Genomic DNA, 15,743 nt, shown 5'->3' on the forward strand with positions numbered 1-15,743 from the left:
CCAAAGACATTACGGATCCTGATACGTGTAATGCCAAGTATATAAAGGAGGTCCATGATATAAAAGAACTTTAACCAAGGCATTATGATATGGACTGGAAAAGATAAATGTTTAAATCCTAGTATTCAATTTTCAGGATTAGGAAAATGTTTTTTAAATATATTGTATGTGATTGTATGTGATGATGTATTCTGTGATGAGGTTTATTCTTTGGTAACCCCGATGTGATTATAGACATTCATTTGATGTTCACCGCATACAGGTGCGGCCTATGTTGTATTTAGAAGGCTACTGTCAAACGCAGAATAGCAATACTACATGAAATGATTATTAGCGAACTATACGTTCCCAGAAATTCTCCTGAGATGACAGGGCACATGGATAATGTCCCTGATCAAAGGGTGGAGCTGTCGAATACTGTGACTGAGACAACCTGCTGAAGGCCTAACAGTTATGTGTGTGCACTACGGGATAGTACGTATATTATGTATACATCCAATAAGCAAAGGGTTCTCATATTCACTAGTATAATATGAAAGCATAACAGAATCCATTTTGATTCTAGCTAGATGATATAGCAAATTCATCTTGAACTTTATACACACCCTGAGAGAAAAACAACTTTGTTGGCTGAGTTTTAATTCCACATACGCACTTTCTAAAAGCTCAGAGTCCAGATGTAATTCCTAATATGGACACAGTTGACGATCACGAGTATCATTTTAGTATTCTTGATAATTGTCCCAATATTGCATAACTCTATTGCCTAACATTGTATTCCTGAGGTATGAAATCATAGGGGAGGAATATACAAAAGGGGCGTTACTTTGTATTATATAAAACTCATTGTTGATACGTGTATGTTGTTGTTAAATGATTTGACACAGGACGAGAGGATGTCCCTCTTCCCTGTATACGGGCGTGGCCCTTTGAATAAATAATAATTGATTTTTATAAATCCTTTTCAATTCATTAATTTTACCTAACAACCCAAACAGCAACAAGATAATTAATTTAGTTATCCTCACAAGGAGAATTCAACACACGTCGACCTTGTTCATGTTGACCTTAAGACCGTGTTGACGTGTCAGTTGTCGACCTAGCCACTGTCGAGCAATAGTGGTCAACCTAATGACTGTTGACCTAGGTCCACACCCGTCTCGATTGCAACAGCACCTTTGTGCATGTACTCCATGTAATGTAGGCACAATAGGGGTTTTCTGAATCTTGTGCTCAAGCTCAGTTGCAAATAATCGCTCAACCATCATATTGGCATAACGTGCGGTTTGCATGCAACTTGAAACCAGGCCCAACGTGCTTTTTCATTTCAGAAGTAAAGTGAGATGCCAAGCTTCAAACATTCCACTTACATATAGGAAGTATAATATTATTACGGGTCTACTACGTTATTGTGGCTGTCGGGATCCCGACCACCAGCCTTTCAAATGCCTCCCTATTATTACATATATCCAGGAGATATCTCTTCCTGAGGTATCTAGTTACTGCAGCAATGTGGAGCCCATCCTGCCCACTCTCCTTCCTTGTTACTCACAGGGCCAAGACATACTCCACCCTGTCCAGACTCCACATTGCTTCTGCCCAGACCTGTGAGCGGCAGGAGGACAATAGGATCCTCTCCCTGTCCCCGCTGACCCATTAATAATACAAGTTCTCATTTTGTTTTCCCACTTAAGATACAGTCACAATGGTGACATTTTGACATGGTCAAAGTATAGACATCTCAGTATACATTGTGGTGTCCAATTAGAATTGTAGAAACCATTTTTTTTAACCAGATGCCTATATTTTATATGTAGACTTTTTTACTGTCTACATAAGCATTGTCGACCTATAGTCAACTGGTTGTCGGCATAAATTACCTGTCAACATTATGGTATCTAAATTATAAATGTCTACGGTCTCATTGTTGACTTAATATACCCCACCCTACTTTACCACCAGTGCATCGTGGGCATTTCAATGAAGACACACCCCACCCAAATATAAATCTCTCTGCACGTGTTACACCTGTCCCACCTACAGTGTAGCATGATTTTGCCTTGGTGCACAGTTACCTGTATTATTTTTTTTTTTTTTATTGGTTTACTTCCAAATCATAATCAGGCCCTGTGTCTTTTGTTTGCTTTTCCCCTTCAGTGATTCTGACGCTGTCTCCACGGTATCAGTATGCGATCCCAGCAGACGGCATGCCATTGGTCATAATACCGATGCCAACATCCCAATGGTCATGATCCCGACAGGGGTAAGGTAAGTGTTATACCTCCCCACTACCCTCCTAACTCTCCGGTACCGTAGCCTAACCCTGACCTCCCCCTTTAGTGCCTAACTCTAACCCCCGCCTCCCCACAGCTTAATCCTAACCCTCCCTCCTTAGTGCATAAACCTAACCTCCCACAACCTGGTTGCGCCTAACCCCTCTCCTGCAGCCGATCCCTAACCACCTCCCGCAGCCTGACCTAACCCCCCCCCAGGTGGTGCCTAAACCTAACCCCCTTACCCACATCAAACCCTAATCCTCCAAGCTATACTAACCTTCGGGATCCCAGCTGTCGGTATTCCAGCACATCGGTAAGATAACCTGGTCGGGATTCCAGCATTGGTGTTCCGGTGGCTGTTGGGATTTGGGCATCATTATTTAAACTGCCGGATTCCCGTTAGCCGGGATTTTTAATCTATACCGTTCCAACACTCATACAATGGGTAATGACTTATTGAGAGCTATTGTGCCGTCCCCGCAACTCATCAGTACTGTATTGATTTTTATTTTTACTTAATTTTTACTTTGTTCTGTATACCTAAAAAAGTAATAATAATAATAATAATAAAAAACCCAAGAACTGTAATCTCTCACAGACAGGGTTCTCTCTGTCTCATGCCTCCACTTCATTTTTCATCTTCTTGTTCAGTTTTTATGTGCAATTTATCACACTCTCTGGTGTTGCAGAGTTTTGTGGTGCCTTCAAATAAACAATGATGATGGAAAACATAATTAGATTAGTCCTCATTTATACTGTGAATAAGCAGGATTATTATATTTGCTCATTTGCAACATAATTAAATAAGGTAAATAAGGAGGGGCAAGCACATTGTGAATAATACATTATATCAGTGGTGGAAATATTGAGTGGTGGGCCCAGGTGCAAAAATATCATTTGGACCCCCTCCTCCACCCCAACCCAAATTCACAATGTACCCCACAGCAATGGGTGACAGGCAGAGGGTGACAGTGTAAGGCAAGGGGAGGCAGAGGGTGACAGCGGAAGGCAGGGGGAGGCAGAGGGTGATGAGGGGATGCAGAGGGATACAGGGAGAGGGTGACAGGGAGAGGCAGTGGGTGACAGAGGACCAAGCACAATGTCCAGCGTGGTGCAGAGAACAAGGGGCATATACCTTGGTGGAGGCAGGAACACAGCGGCCTCTACTCTGTCGGTTACAGGGACCCCCACCCCTTGTGCTTTCCTCAGTGTGGCGCTCGGTCAGGTAGACTCTGACAGCCCCAGTAACACCAGTTGTCGCTGCCTTTAATTCACAGACAGCGGTGTATCAGAAATAATGTACAACTGTCTGTTAATTAGAGGCAGTAAGTGGCTGTGATCATCAGCGCTGATAGGTGGCAAACTCCTCTATCAGTGCAGCGCACACAAGGCCAGCCCTGCCTGACTAAGATAAGGGGCAGCAGAGCTAGATTATGGGAGGGGCGACATGGGCGGCCGTCCCAGGGCCCCCACACATTAAGGGCCTTACAGACCCCTGCTTTTTAAATTGAAACAGTCTCCCGCGGCCGCCGAGGAGCTCCGGATACAGCACAGGCCGGCGGCTCAATCAGTGTCTCTGGGATTTCCCTTCACTATCCCGTAAAACACTGACTGAGTCGCCAGCGTGTCACCAATTAGCTCCTATCATTTATCAAACACAGGTTTTTTTAACGTGGCAATTTGGAGCTGATTGGCTGATACTTTATCTCTCTCCACTATATCAATCTCCAAGGCTTAGTGACCTTGCCCCCCTGTCTCTGCTGCTACCTCCATGCCCAGAGAGGAGACAGCCAGCCTGGGGTCCCAGCACCTGTGCAATGGATCTGGCAGGTGTTGGGAATAATGCATGCGCAGACACCCCAGTGCGAATGCGCATGGGCAAACCCCCAGCTTATATGGACTGCACTGGTCTAGCATTCCTGGAGGGAGGAAACACCTCTCAATGGGACTGCCTTGTGTGTCTGTGACCGGCAGGTAGGACTTCCAATTCTAGTGCTGAACCATCTAAAAGAGACGGCAGGTCCTCGCTTGGGGTGTAGTATGGTATGCCGGCGGCCGGGCTCCCGGTGACCAGCATACCGGCGCCGGAAGCCCAACTTCCGGCATACCGACAGCATGGCAAGCGCAAATGAGCCCCTTGCGGGCACGGTGGCCTGCTATGCGCGTCTCACTATTTACTCTCTCTCCAGGGGGGTCGTGGACCCCTACGAGGGAGAAAAAGTGCCGGTATGCCAGCTGTCGGAATTCTGGCGCCGGTATACTGTGCGCCGGGATCCCGACAGTCGGCAACCTGAAGACCACCCCTCTCTTGGATTCCCTGCAGTTTGCCTATTGAGCAAACAGATCTGTGGAGGATGCGGTCAACATGGGGCTTCACTACATCTTTCAACATGTTGATTTGTCTGAGACCTATGCGAGGATCCTGTTAGTTGATTTCAGTTCAGCGTTTAATACAATTGTTCTCCAAGTTGTTACACTGTGGGGTCCCGCTATCCACTTGTGAATGGATTGTCGATTTTCTGACGGACAGGAAACTGAGTGAAAGCAGGAGTAGTTACTTTGAGTGTTCGCACGATTAGTGGTGGCGCCCCTCAACTGGTGCGTCTTCCCCCCTATGCTTTTTTCATTATACACTAACGATTGTTATGTTGAGGAGGATTCTGGGAAAATTGCTGAAATTTGCAGATGACACAACTGTTGTTGGACTGATTAAGGATGATGATGAGTCAGCATATAGGAGAGAAGTGGACAGGTTGGCCCTGTGCTGCTGCAGGAACAATCTGGAGTTAAATCCACTCAAAACTGTAGAGATGGTTGTGGATTTTAGAAGGGGCTCAATCCCTGTACTACCACTTACAACAGCTGGCAATATTGTGTCCATGGTGGGCTCCTTCTTGGGTTCATATATCTCTCGGGACCTTAAGTGGGGGCCCAACATTGACGCTGTTGTCAAAAAGCTCAGCAAAGACTGTTCTTTTTACGACAGTCAAAAAAAATGTAATTTATCTTGTGAGTTGCTGATACTGTCTTACTCGGCTGTAATTGTGTCTGTGTTATGCTCGTCAGTAGTAGTCTGGTTTGGTTCAGCAACTGAATGTGACAAGGCCAGGTTTCAAAGAGTTTTAAGAATAGCAGAGAGGATTATTGAGGTGGGTCTGCCTTCTGTTCAAGAGCTGTATCTATTAAGGATAAAGAAACGAGCCAGTAATAATGTAATGGACCAGATACATCATGGCTGGTCCTTGCTTCAGAAGATGTCGGGGGTAATTCTGAGTTGATCGCAGCAGGAACTTTGTTAGCAGTTGGGCAAAACCATGTTTACTGCAGGGGAAGCTGATGTAACATGTGCAGAGAGAGTTAGATTTGGGTGTGGTGTGTTCAATAGCGGATCTTGCCACGGGCAAGCAGGACTTTTGCCCGGGGCGCCGCCTTCTGGAGGGCACTGGCGCCATCCGGAGGGCGCCGCACCATGGCAAGATCCGCTGCTGCTGTGCCCCCCGCTGCCCGATGTATCCCCCGCTGGTCCCCCGCTGTGAAGGGAACTAGATGCTACGCGTCTAGTTTCCCTTCGTGGAGAGGACCTTTGCTGTGTGGTGCGCGATGACGTCATTGCGCACCGCACAGCATTGTGGGACTGACAGACGCTAGGGGTCATAATTGACCTCTAGTGTCTGTCTATGCCAGATCCGAGGAGAGGAGCGGCGCCGGCGGAGTTCTGCAGCGGTCGGGAGCGGGGATAGTAAGTATTATTATTTTTTTCTTTTTCAGCGGCGCTACTCTACTGTACAGGGGGCGTTACTGACCACGCCCCCTGTATGAAGCCACGCCCATGTTTCCCGCTCGGGGCGCCAAAAGGGCAAGAACCGGCCCTGGGTGTGTTCAATCTGCAATCTAAATTGCAGTGCAAAAATAAAGCAGCAAGTATTTACCCTGCACAGAAACAAAATAACTCTCCCAAATCTAACTCTCTCTGCACATGTTATATCTGCCCCCCCCCTGCAGTGCACATCGGGGGTCATTCCGAGTTGATCGCTCGTTGATGATTTTCGCAATGGAGCAATTAAGGCAAAAATGCGCATGCGCATGGTACGCAGCGCACATGCGCTAAGTATTTTAGCACAAAACTTAGTAGATTTACTCACGTCCGAACGAAGAATTTTCATCGTTGAAGTGATCGGAGTGTGATTGACAGGAAGTGGGTGTTTCTGGGTGGAAACTGAGCGTTTTCAGGGAGTGTGCGGAAAAATGCAGGCATGCCAGGGAAAAACTCGTGAGTGGCTGGAGAAACGGGGGAGTGGCTGGCCGAACGCAGGGCGTGTTTGTGACGTCAAACCAGGAATGAAACGGACTGAACTGATCGCTATCTGTGAGTAGGTCTGGAGCTACTCAGAAACTGCAAAGAAATATGTGGCCCTCATTCCGAGTTGATCGGTCGCAAGGCGAATTTAGCAGAGTTACACACGCTAAGCCGCCGCCTACTGGGAGTGAATCTTAGCTTCTTAAAATTGCGACCGATGTATTCGCAATATTGCGATTACTAACTACTTAGCAGTTTCAGAGTAGCTCCAGACTTACTCTGCCTGTGCGATCAGTTCAGTGCTTGTCGTTCCTGGTTGACGTCACAAACACACCCAGCGTTCGCCCAGGCACTCCCACCGTTTCTCCGGCCACTCCTGCGTTTTTTCCGGAAACGGTAGCGTTTTCAGCCACACGCCCCTGAAACGCCGTGTTTCCGCCCAGTAACACCCATTTCCTGTCAATCACATTACGTTCGCCGGAGCGATGAAAAAGCCGTGAGTAAAATTACTTTCTACATAGCAAAGTTACTTGGCGCAGTCGCAGTGCGAACATTGCGCATGCGTACTAAGCGGATTTTCATTGCGATGCGATGAAAAATACCGAGCGAACAACTCGGAATGAGGGCCTGTATTCGCAATTCTGCTAATCTTTCGTTCGCTATTCTGCTAAGCTAAGATACACTCCCAGAGGGGGTCATTCCGAGTTGATCGCTCGCTAGCTGATTTTAGCAGCATTGCACACGCTGGGCCGCCGCCCTATGGGAGTGTATCTTAGCTTAGCAGAATAGCGAACGAAAGATTAGCAGAATTGCGAATACATATTTCTTTGCAGTTTCTGAGTAGCTCCAGACCTACTCACAGATAGCGATCAGTTTAGTCAGTTTCGTTCCTGGTTTGACGCCACAAACACGCCCTGCGTTCGTCCAGCCACTCCCCCGTTTCTCCAGACACTCCCGTGTTTTATGCTGGCACGCCTGCGTTTTTCCGCACACTCCCAGAAAACGGTCAGTTTCCGCCAAGAAACACCCACTCCCTGTCAATCACACTACGATCACTTCAACAATGAAAATTCTTAGTTCGGACGTGAGTAAATCTACTAAGTTTTGTGCTAAAATACTTAGCGCATGCGCACTGCGTACCATGCGCATGCGCATTTTTGCCTTAATCGCTCCATTGCGAAAATCGGCAGCGAGCGATCAACTCGGAATGACCCCCAGAGGGCGGCGGCTTAGCGTGTGCAATGCTGATAAAATCAGCTAGCGAGCGAACAACTCGGAATGACCCTCATGGTTTTGCCCAACTGCTAACAAAGGGGGTAATTCCAAGTTGATCGCAGCAGGAATTTTGTTAGCAGTTGGGCAAAACCATGGGGGTCATTCCGAGTTGTTCGCTCGGTAAAAATCTTCGCATCGCAGCGATTTTCCGCTTAATGCGCATGCGCAATGTCCGCACTGCGACTGCGCCAAGTAAATTTGCTATGCACTTAGGAATTTTACTCACGGCATTTTCATCGTTCTGGCGATCGTAATGTGATTGACAGGAAATGGGTGTTACTGGGCGGAAACTGGCTGTATTATGGGCGTGCGGGAAAAAACGCTACCGTTTCCGGAAAAAACGCAGGAGTGGCCGGAGAAACGGGGGAGTGTCTGGGCGAACGCTGGGTGTGTTTGTGACGTCAAACCAGGAACGACAAGCAGTGAAATGATCGCAGATGCCGAGTAAGTCTGAAGCTACTCAGAAACTGCTACGAGGTGTGTAATCGCAATATTGCGAATACATCGTTCGCAATTTTAAGATGCTAAGATTCACTCCCAGTAGGCGGCGGCTTAGCATGAGCAAATCTGCTAAAATTCACTTGCGAGCGAACAACTCGGAATGACCCCCCATGTGCACTGCAGGGGAGGCAGATTTAACATGTGCAGAGAGAGTTAGATTTGGGTGTGGTGTGTTCAATCTGAAATCTAAATTGCAGTGTAAAAATAAAGCAGCCAGTATTTACCCTGCACATAAACAAAATAACCCACCCAAATCTAACTCTCTCTGCACATGTTATATCTGCCTCCCCTGCAGTGCACATGGTTTTGCCCAACTGCTAACAAAATTCCTGCTGCGATCAACTTGGAATTACCCCCAATGGGTGTAATTCTGAGTTGATCGCAGCAGCAAGTTTGTTAGCAGTTGGGCAAAACCATGTGCACTGCAGGGGGGGGGGGGGGGGGGCAGACATAACATTTGCAGAGAGAGTTAGATTTGGGTGGGTTATTGTGTTTCTGTGCAGGGTAAATACTGGCTGCTTTATTTTTACACTGCAATTTAGATTTCAGTTTGAATACACCCCACCCAAATCTAACTCTCTCTGCACATGTTACATCTGCCCCCCTGCAGTGCACATGGTTTTGCCCAACTGCTAACAAAATTGCTGCAGCGATCAACTCAGAATTCAGCCCGTCGTCAGGTAGGCGATTCCGAATGTTCCCTGTAAAAACTGCTAGACATAGGAATAGTTTTTTTCCCCACAGGCAATTCGCCTGTTAAATAATAGCTAATTTAGGTATTTTCCCTCTTTTAAAATAGAGTTGCTTTTTAGTGTTGTTATTTTATTGTGTATGGTGTTGGTTCTTGTCCAACAGTATGTATGTGGTATATTTCTATACAAATGTTAGTTGTGTTGCAGGTGACCGGAAACAAATTCTGGGTATGTGCAAGTATACCTGGCCAATAAATTTTTATTCTATTCTATTCAATAGGAAGTCACTGTCGGTCACAGTGACGCTAGTGCACTCACGGACTGCATCTGGCTTTACTAACATTGAGCGGAGTGGCAGATTTTACTTGGTGGGTGGGCAGTGCTGCAGCCCATGGGTAATATCCTCCACTGTATGTAATAAGTTCGAATTTGATGGAACCAACAAAGTTTCATTTGCCTTAAAAATAATTGGTTCTTTAAATTTATTAGCTTTATCATGCTGGATTCAGCAAATTGGAACCTATTACACTTACCTCATAGGGGTATATGCAATTGCGGTCGAATTCCGGCTGGAATTTGACTGTTTTTTAATTCGACACAATTCGACAGTCAGACACCCTGCAGCCAGGACCCGAATTCGACATATTCAATAAAAAACGGATTCGACAGTCCCGCTGTCGAAAAACGGACCAATTGACGGATAGTGTGCGTCCTGGATTCGACTTTTTGGACGGCACAAAAGTGTTTAAAAAACCCAGAAAAAAATTGCGTGGGGTCCCCCCTCCTAAGCATAACCAGCCTCGGGCTCTTTCAGCCGGCCCTGGTTGTAAAAATACGGGGAAAAAATTGACTGGGGATCCCCCGTATTTTTACAACCAGCACCGGGCTCTGCGTCCGGTCCTGGTGCAAAAAATATGGAGGGACAAAAAGCGTAGGGGTCCCCCGCATTTTTCACACCAGCACCGGGCTCCACTAGTCAGAGAGATAATGCCACAGCCGGGGGACACTTTTATATCGGTCCCTGCGGCCCTGGCATTAAATCACTAACTAGTCACCCCTGGCCGGGGTACCCTGGAGGAGTGGGGACCCCTTAAATCAAGGGGTCCCCCCCCCTCCAGCCACCCAAGGGCCAGGGGTGAAGCCCGAGGCTGTCCCCCCCCCCCCATCCAAGGGCTGCAGATGGGGGGCTGATAGCCTTGTGTCAAATAAAAGAATATTGTTTTTTGCAGCAGAACTACAAGTCCCAGCAAGCCTCCCCCGCAAACTGGTACTTGGAGGACCACAAGTACCAGCATGTGGGGGAAAAATGGGCCCGCTGGTACCTGTAGTTCTACTGCAAAAAAATACCCAAATAAAAATAGTACACGCACACCGTGAAAGTAAAACTTTATTACATACATGCATGCCGACACACACATACTTACCTATGTTCACACGCCGACTCTGTCCACTTCTCCATGTAGAATCCACGGGGTACCTGAAAATAAAATGATACTCACAAAAATCCTGTGTAGCACCTGTCCTCTTCTCCTTGTAATCCACGTACTTGGCAAAAAAACAAACCGCATTATCCGGACTACGCACTGAAAGGGGTCCCATGTTTACACATGGGACCCCTTTCCCCGAATGCCGGGAACCCCCGTGACTCCTGTCACAGATGGTCCCTTCAGCCAATCAGGGAGCACCACGTCGTGGCACTCTCCTGATTGGCTGTGCGCGTCTGAGATGTCAGACGGCGCATTGCACTGCCGCTCCATTATCTTCAATGGTCGGAACTTTGCGGTCAGTGGTGAGGTTACTCGCGGTCAGCGGCTGACCGCGGGTAACCTCACCGCTGACCGCAAAGTTCCCACCATTGAAGATAATGGAGCGGCATAGTGCTATGCACCGTCTGACAGCTCAGACGCGCACAGCCAATCAGGAGAGTGCCACGACGTGGCACTCCTTGATTGGCTGAAGGGACCCTCTGTGACAGGAGTCACGGGGGGTCTCAGCAGTCGGGAAAAGGGGTCCCATGTGTAAACATGGGACCCCTTTCAGTGCGTGGTCCGGCTTTTGTGTTTTATTTTTTTGCCAAGTACGTGGATTACAAAACAGAAGAGGACCGATCTACACTGGATTTTGCTGAGTATAATTTTATTTTCAGTTACCGCGTGGATTCTACTTGGAGAAGTGGACAGAGTCGGCGTGTGAACATAGGTAAGTATGTGTGTGTCGGCATGCATGTATGTAATAAAGTTTTAAAGTTTTACTTTCACGGTGTGCGTGTACTGTTTTTATTTGGGTATTTTTTTTGCAGTAGAACTACACGTACCAGCGGGCCCGTTTCCCCCCTGCATGCTGGTACTTGTGGTTTGCCAAGTACCAGCTTGCGGGGAAGGCTTGCTGGGACTTGTAGTTCTGTGGCAAAAAACAATATTCTTTTATTTGACACAAGGCTATCAGCCCCCCATCCGCAGCCCTTGGGTGGGGGGGACAGCCTCGGGCTTCACCCCTGGCCCTTGGGTGGCTGGAGGGGGGACCCCTTGATTTAAGGGGTCCCCACTCCTCCAGGGTACCCCGGCCAGGGGTGACTAGTTGGGGATTTAATGCCACGGCCACAGAGACCGATATAAAAGTGTCCCCCGGCTGCGGCATTATCTCTCCAGCTAGTGGTGCCCGGTGCTGGTGTCTTTTGTCCCCCGTATTTTTTGCACCAGGACCGGACGCAGAACCCGGTGCTGGTTGTAAAAATACGGGGGATCCCCTGTCAATTTTCCCCCCGTATTTTTACAGCCAGGACCGGCTCAAAGAGCCCGAGGCTGGTTATGCTTAGGAGGGGGGACCCCATGCATTTTTTTTTCTTGATTTTTAACCCATTCCCACCCCTTTCCACTGAAAAACATGCTCTGATCTCTCCATATTATTTTAGTCAGTAAAATAATAATAATATTCTTGTAAAAAATATATAAATAATACTTGTGGCTCCTAATAGACAAACCAAGTAGATAATCCCTTCTAATATAAATAGATATGCTATTAGCAACAAAAAAAACACAAAAAAACATGTTTTTACATTTTTTTATTAGATTACGCCACCAAAATGAGGCGGACTGAAATTGACTAAATTACTGTCGAAAAGCACTGTTGTCGAATCGACATTCTTCAAATGAATATACTTTTGTCGAAAAGCTGCATTTTTACCATTGAAGACATGTCGAATTTGACAACTGTCGAATTTCAAAAAGTCGAATCTGAAACGGACGTTTTTTTGTCGAAAAGTACTGTATTGCATTGTTGAATTTTTTTTTGTGTCGAAAATGCCCCGTTTTTCGACATTTGAAGCAATTCGACCGCAATTGCATATACCCCATAGTCTGCTCTAGTCCCACAGGGAAACAAACCCAGGGCAATTCCAAAGAGAGTTTTAAAAAATGATCTTCAATCAGATGTAAATGTGCGTGTTTGCAAGTGACATTCCTGTTTATCTCAGATAACTCTTTGTTTGCAAACTTGCTTCATACAGACCATCCCTTATATAGTAATCTCTGTATTACATTGTGAGTTACTGATTGAATGGTTATTTGTTCAGGCCTCCAGCTTACATAACGTGTTACTCTATAAATTCTCCACCTATGAGAGGTTGCACATACCCAAGACGGAATCATGGGGTATCGATGCTTCTGCCTTATACTGCTATGTGGGGTTATTGGGAACTACGCACAAACACCGTGAGTATGGGTTATATTCATATAAGGGACCATATGTAATGCAGTGCGAGATGGGTGGAGCTCCAAGATTCGGCCGAACTTGTACGTTTTTTTAAAGCGGCAATAATTTACCAGGCAAACCAGATTGGATTTGGCTTGTTAATTATTGCAGCATTAATAAACCGTACGAGTTTGGAATCTCAGAGCTCCGGCCGTCTCGCACCGCGTTACAACCGGCCCAATATGTCTGCAGTGTGTAGCATCATATGAAGATACTGTACTGCTTATATCATTGTACTCATAGAGGATACATTATGCTCTCAAATCTACTGTAACATTGCAATAAGGGTGAACAAAATTGTAGCTATTCCAGCTATACTTTGTCAGTTGGGTCTGGCAGCTGGTTGTCTGGCAGGGACATCATCACAATCTAGATGTGTGTGCAGGACTCTGTCTATGCAAAAGAGTTGCCTGCTGCAAATATTGTGTATGTAGGCACGGCCGTAACTAGGGGGGGCTAGGGGGTCACGTGCCCCAGGCGCCGTATTTGAGAGGGCGCCGAAAGCTCCCCCAGCCAGCTGCTCCTCCGCTCCGCCGCCCCCCCCCTCGCGATCACTTTCTTCCGCCGCGCACACCGGACTCCTGCCGCCACGATCACCTTCACTGCTGCTGCAAGCCACTGAATGCCCGCGCCTCCCTCTGCTCAAGTCCATGGTAGCGCCTCCTGCATACCCACCCATCTGCCTGCCTGCCAGCACCTCCCAGACCTACAGTATGCAGGAGGCAGCCATCCGGAGCAGAGAACGGGACAACACAGCCGGCGACCAGTTCACCTCATCCTCCTGGCCTGGGCTGAGGCAAGTGGACAATGTGAGGGGGATGGCCAGGCAGAAGGAGCAGCCTTCTTATATATGTAAATACAGAATATATATATATATCTGTCAGGGGTGCGACACTCACAGCGTCTTAAGGAGAGCATTAATGATGGCACAGTCACCACGTTAGTAATCGTTTCAATCTATATTTTAGATTTTTGTCAGGATCATGACTGTGCCATCATTATTGCTCTGATTAAGATGCCATGAGTGCCGCACCTCTGCTATATACTGTTTATCTTATTGTGGGGGCAACAGACGTGTGTATGCATGTATGTATATATATATATATATATATATATATATATATATACAAACAGAAAGTTCAGCACTCACCAAAGCAAGCTCACTTATTTTCACAACATCAATAAATAAATGATGGGGGTTTAGTTAGTGAATTGGCCAATGCACGGAAGCCTGCAAACCGCTCGCCAAGGTTCCCCATCTTCATGCAGGTCCTACACTCTCACAGAGTCTCAAAAATAAAAACCTAGCAACTGTATCACATAATATAACTGCAAATATGCCCACTTGGTTTACTGTGTATCTGCCAAATACTCCATGGCTTTTAAAGGTACACTAGTCACCTGACACTGGCTGATAAATTACTAAAGAACAGCTGACTCAGGTTTAAGATAATTGGGCTTGCATAGGTGTGCATGAGCAAAGCTTGTGGCCACAGTTAATATGAGTTAAACAAAGATTATCCCTTCAACATACCAACAAATATAAAACCACAGCACTCACCACCCCAGAAGCGGGGTGCAGTGTCTGCACTCACCACTCATAGGGTGGGGTGCATGTAGCCCATGGCCACCTATATATAAAATCCTGAACATAGGCCGGCACTCCTCAATGTTGCTAAAGGTGCTCCGGAGCCCTCTGTTGTAGGCATGAGGTATGTACAGAAGAACAAAAAGTGGCGGCACTCAGTCTGCTTAAATGGCAGATCACGTGTGTTTAAAACACACATATTTAGAACGCCGGTGTTTGCAATATGTGTTTTAAATACACGCCATCTGCTATTTAAGCAGACTGAGTGCCGCCACTTTTTGTTCTTCTGTACATACCTCATGCCTACAACAGAGGGCACCGGAGCACCTTTAGCGACATTGACTATCTATCTATCTATCTATCTATCTATCTATCTATCTATCTATCTATCTATCTATCTATCTAAAAATAAGGTTGCACTATTGTGTGGTGTAGTTTTTATTTTTGTATTATATATTTTTTTGTTATTTATGTGTTTTTGTGTTGTGTTTTTTTTTTTTTTTTTTTGGGGGGGGCTAAACTTCTGTCTTGCCCCAGGTGCCGAAAATCCTAGTTTCGGCCCTGATGTAGGGATTGGGGAAGACCCAGCAGCATGGAGGCATACAGGGGAAGAAAGTGTAGATGCATAGACAGAAGGGGTGGTTTTTTCCTGCAGCCCCCTTCCCCCCCCCCCCCCAAGTGAAATCTGCCACTAAGCTTATTGTCAGTGAAGCCAGATGCTGTATGTGAGACTGCACTGGCTTCACTGTGACTGGCAGTGACTTCCTATTGGAAGACCTACCTGTCAGTCACAGACACTACAGGCAGTCCCATTGGGAGGTGTTTCCTCCCTCCGAGGCCATCAGACCGGGCAGTGATTACAAAAGAGTGGGCTTCCTGCCAGCTCCCTGCCTTGTCAGCCCTAGCCGGCTTCTATGGGCTGCTGCCGATGCAGTCCATAGAAGCCGTGGTTTCGCGCATGCCAGGGCCGGACTGCCCATCTGGCACTTCTGGCAAATGCCAGAAGGGCCGATGGGGTTGTGGGCCGGTCCTGTCAGGCAGAGAGCTGGGAAGGCCACGTGCAGCGCAGCCTCCGGCTCTCTGCTCTGGCCGCTCCCCGCCTCCCCTCCACGCACTGATTTGTGGCACGCCCCTGACTTTAGTGCCCACACGCCCCCATACACGGTGCACGTGCCAAAGGCGCACCCGTGCACGCACATGCCAGGTCCGAATTCAGACCCCAGTCCGTCCCTGGCACATGTGCAGTACCATTGACGCATGTGTTGGGTCCCGGCATCTGTGAACTGTACATAGTACAGGCGGCGGGAACAAGGGGGTGGAGACTCAGGAGCATCACCAGCGGCAGCACTCCTCTTCTACCGAGG

At 47.2% G+C, this 15,743-nt stretch overlaps 1 protein-coding gene across 1 annotated transcript in view; it reads left to right on the top strand.

The window, feature by feature from the left end:
* Positions 1-1,208: 1,208 nt before the first annotated feature.
* LOC134936119 (A.superbus venom factor 1-like) overlaps positions 1,209-15,743 on the top strand; it is a 147,197-nt gene continuing 132,662 nt past the window's right edge. The window contains exon 1 of the mRNA XM_063931028.1: positions 1,209-2,268. Coding sequence (XP_063787098.1) covers positions 2,243-2,268 — 26 coding nt within the window. The 5' untranslated portion in view covers positions 1,209-2,242. The remainder of the gene's footprint in view (positions 2,269-15,743) is intronic.

Source organism: Pseudophryne corroboree, chromosome 6, assembly GCF_028390025.1.
Source record: "Pseudophryne corroboree isolate aPseCor3 chromosome 6, aPseCor3.hap2, whole genome shotgun sequence".
NCBI classification, from domain to species: Eukaryota; Metazoa; Chordata; class Amphibia; order Anura; family Myobatrachidae; genus Pseudophryne; species Pseudophryne corroboree.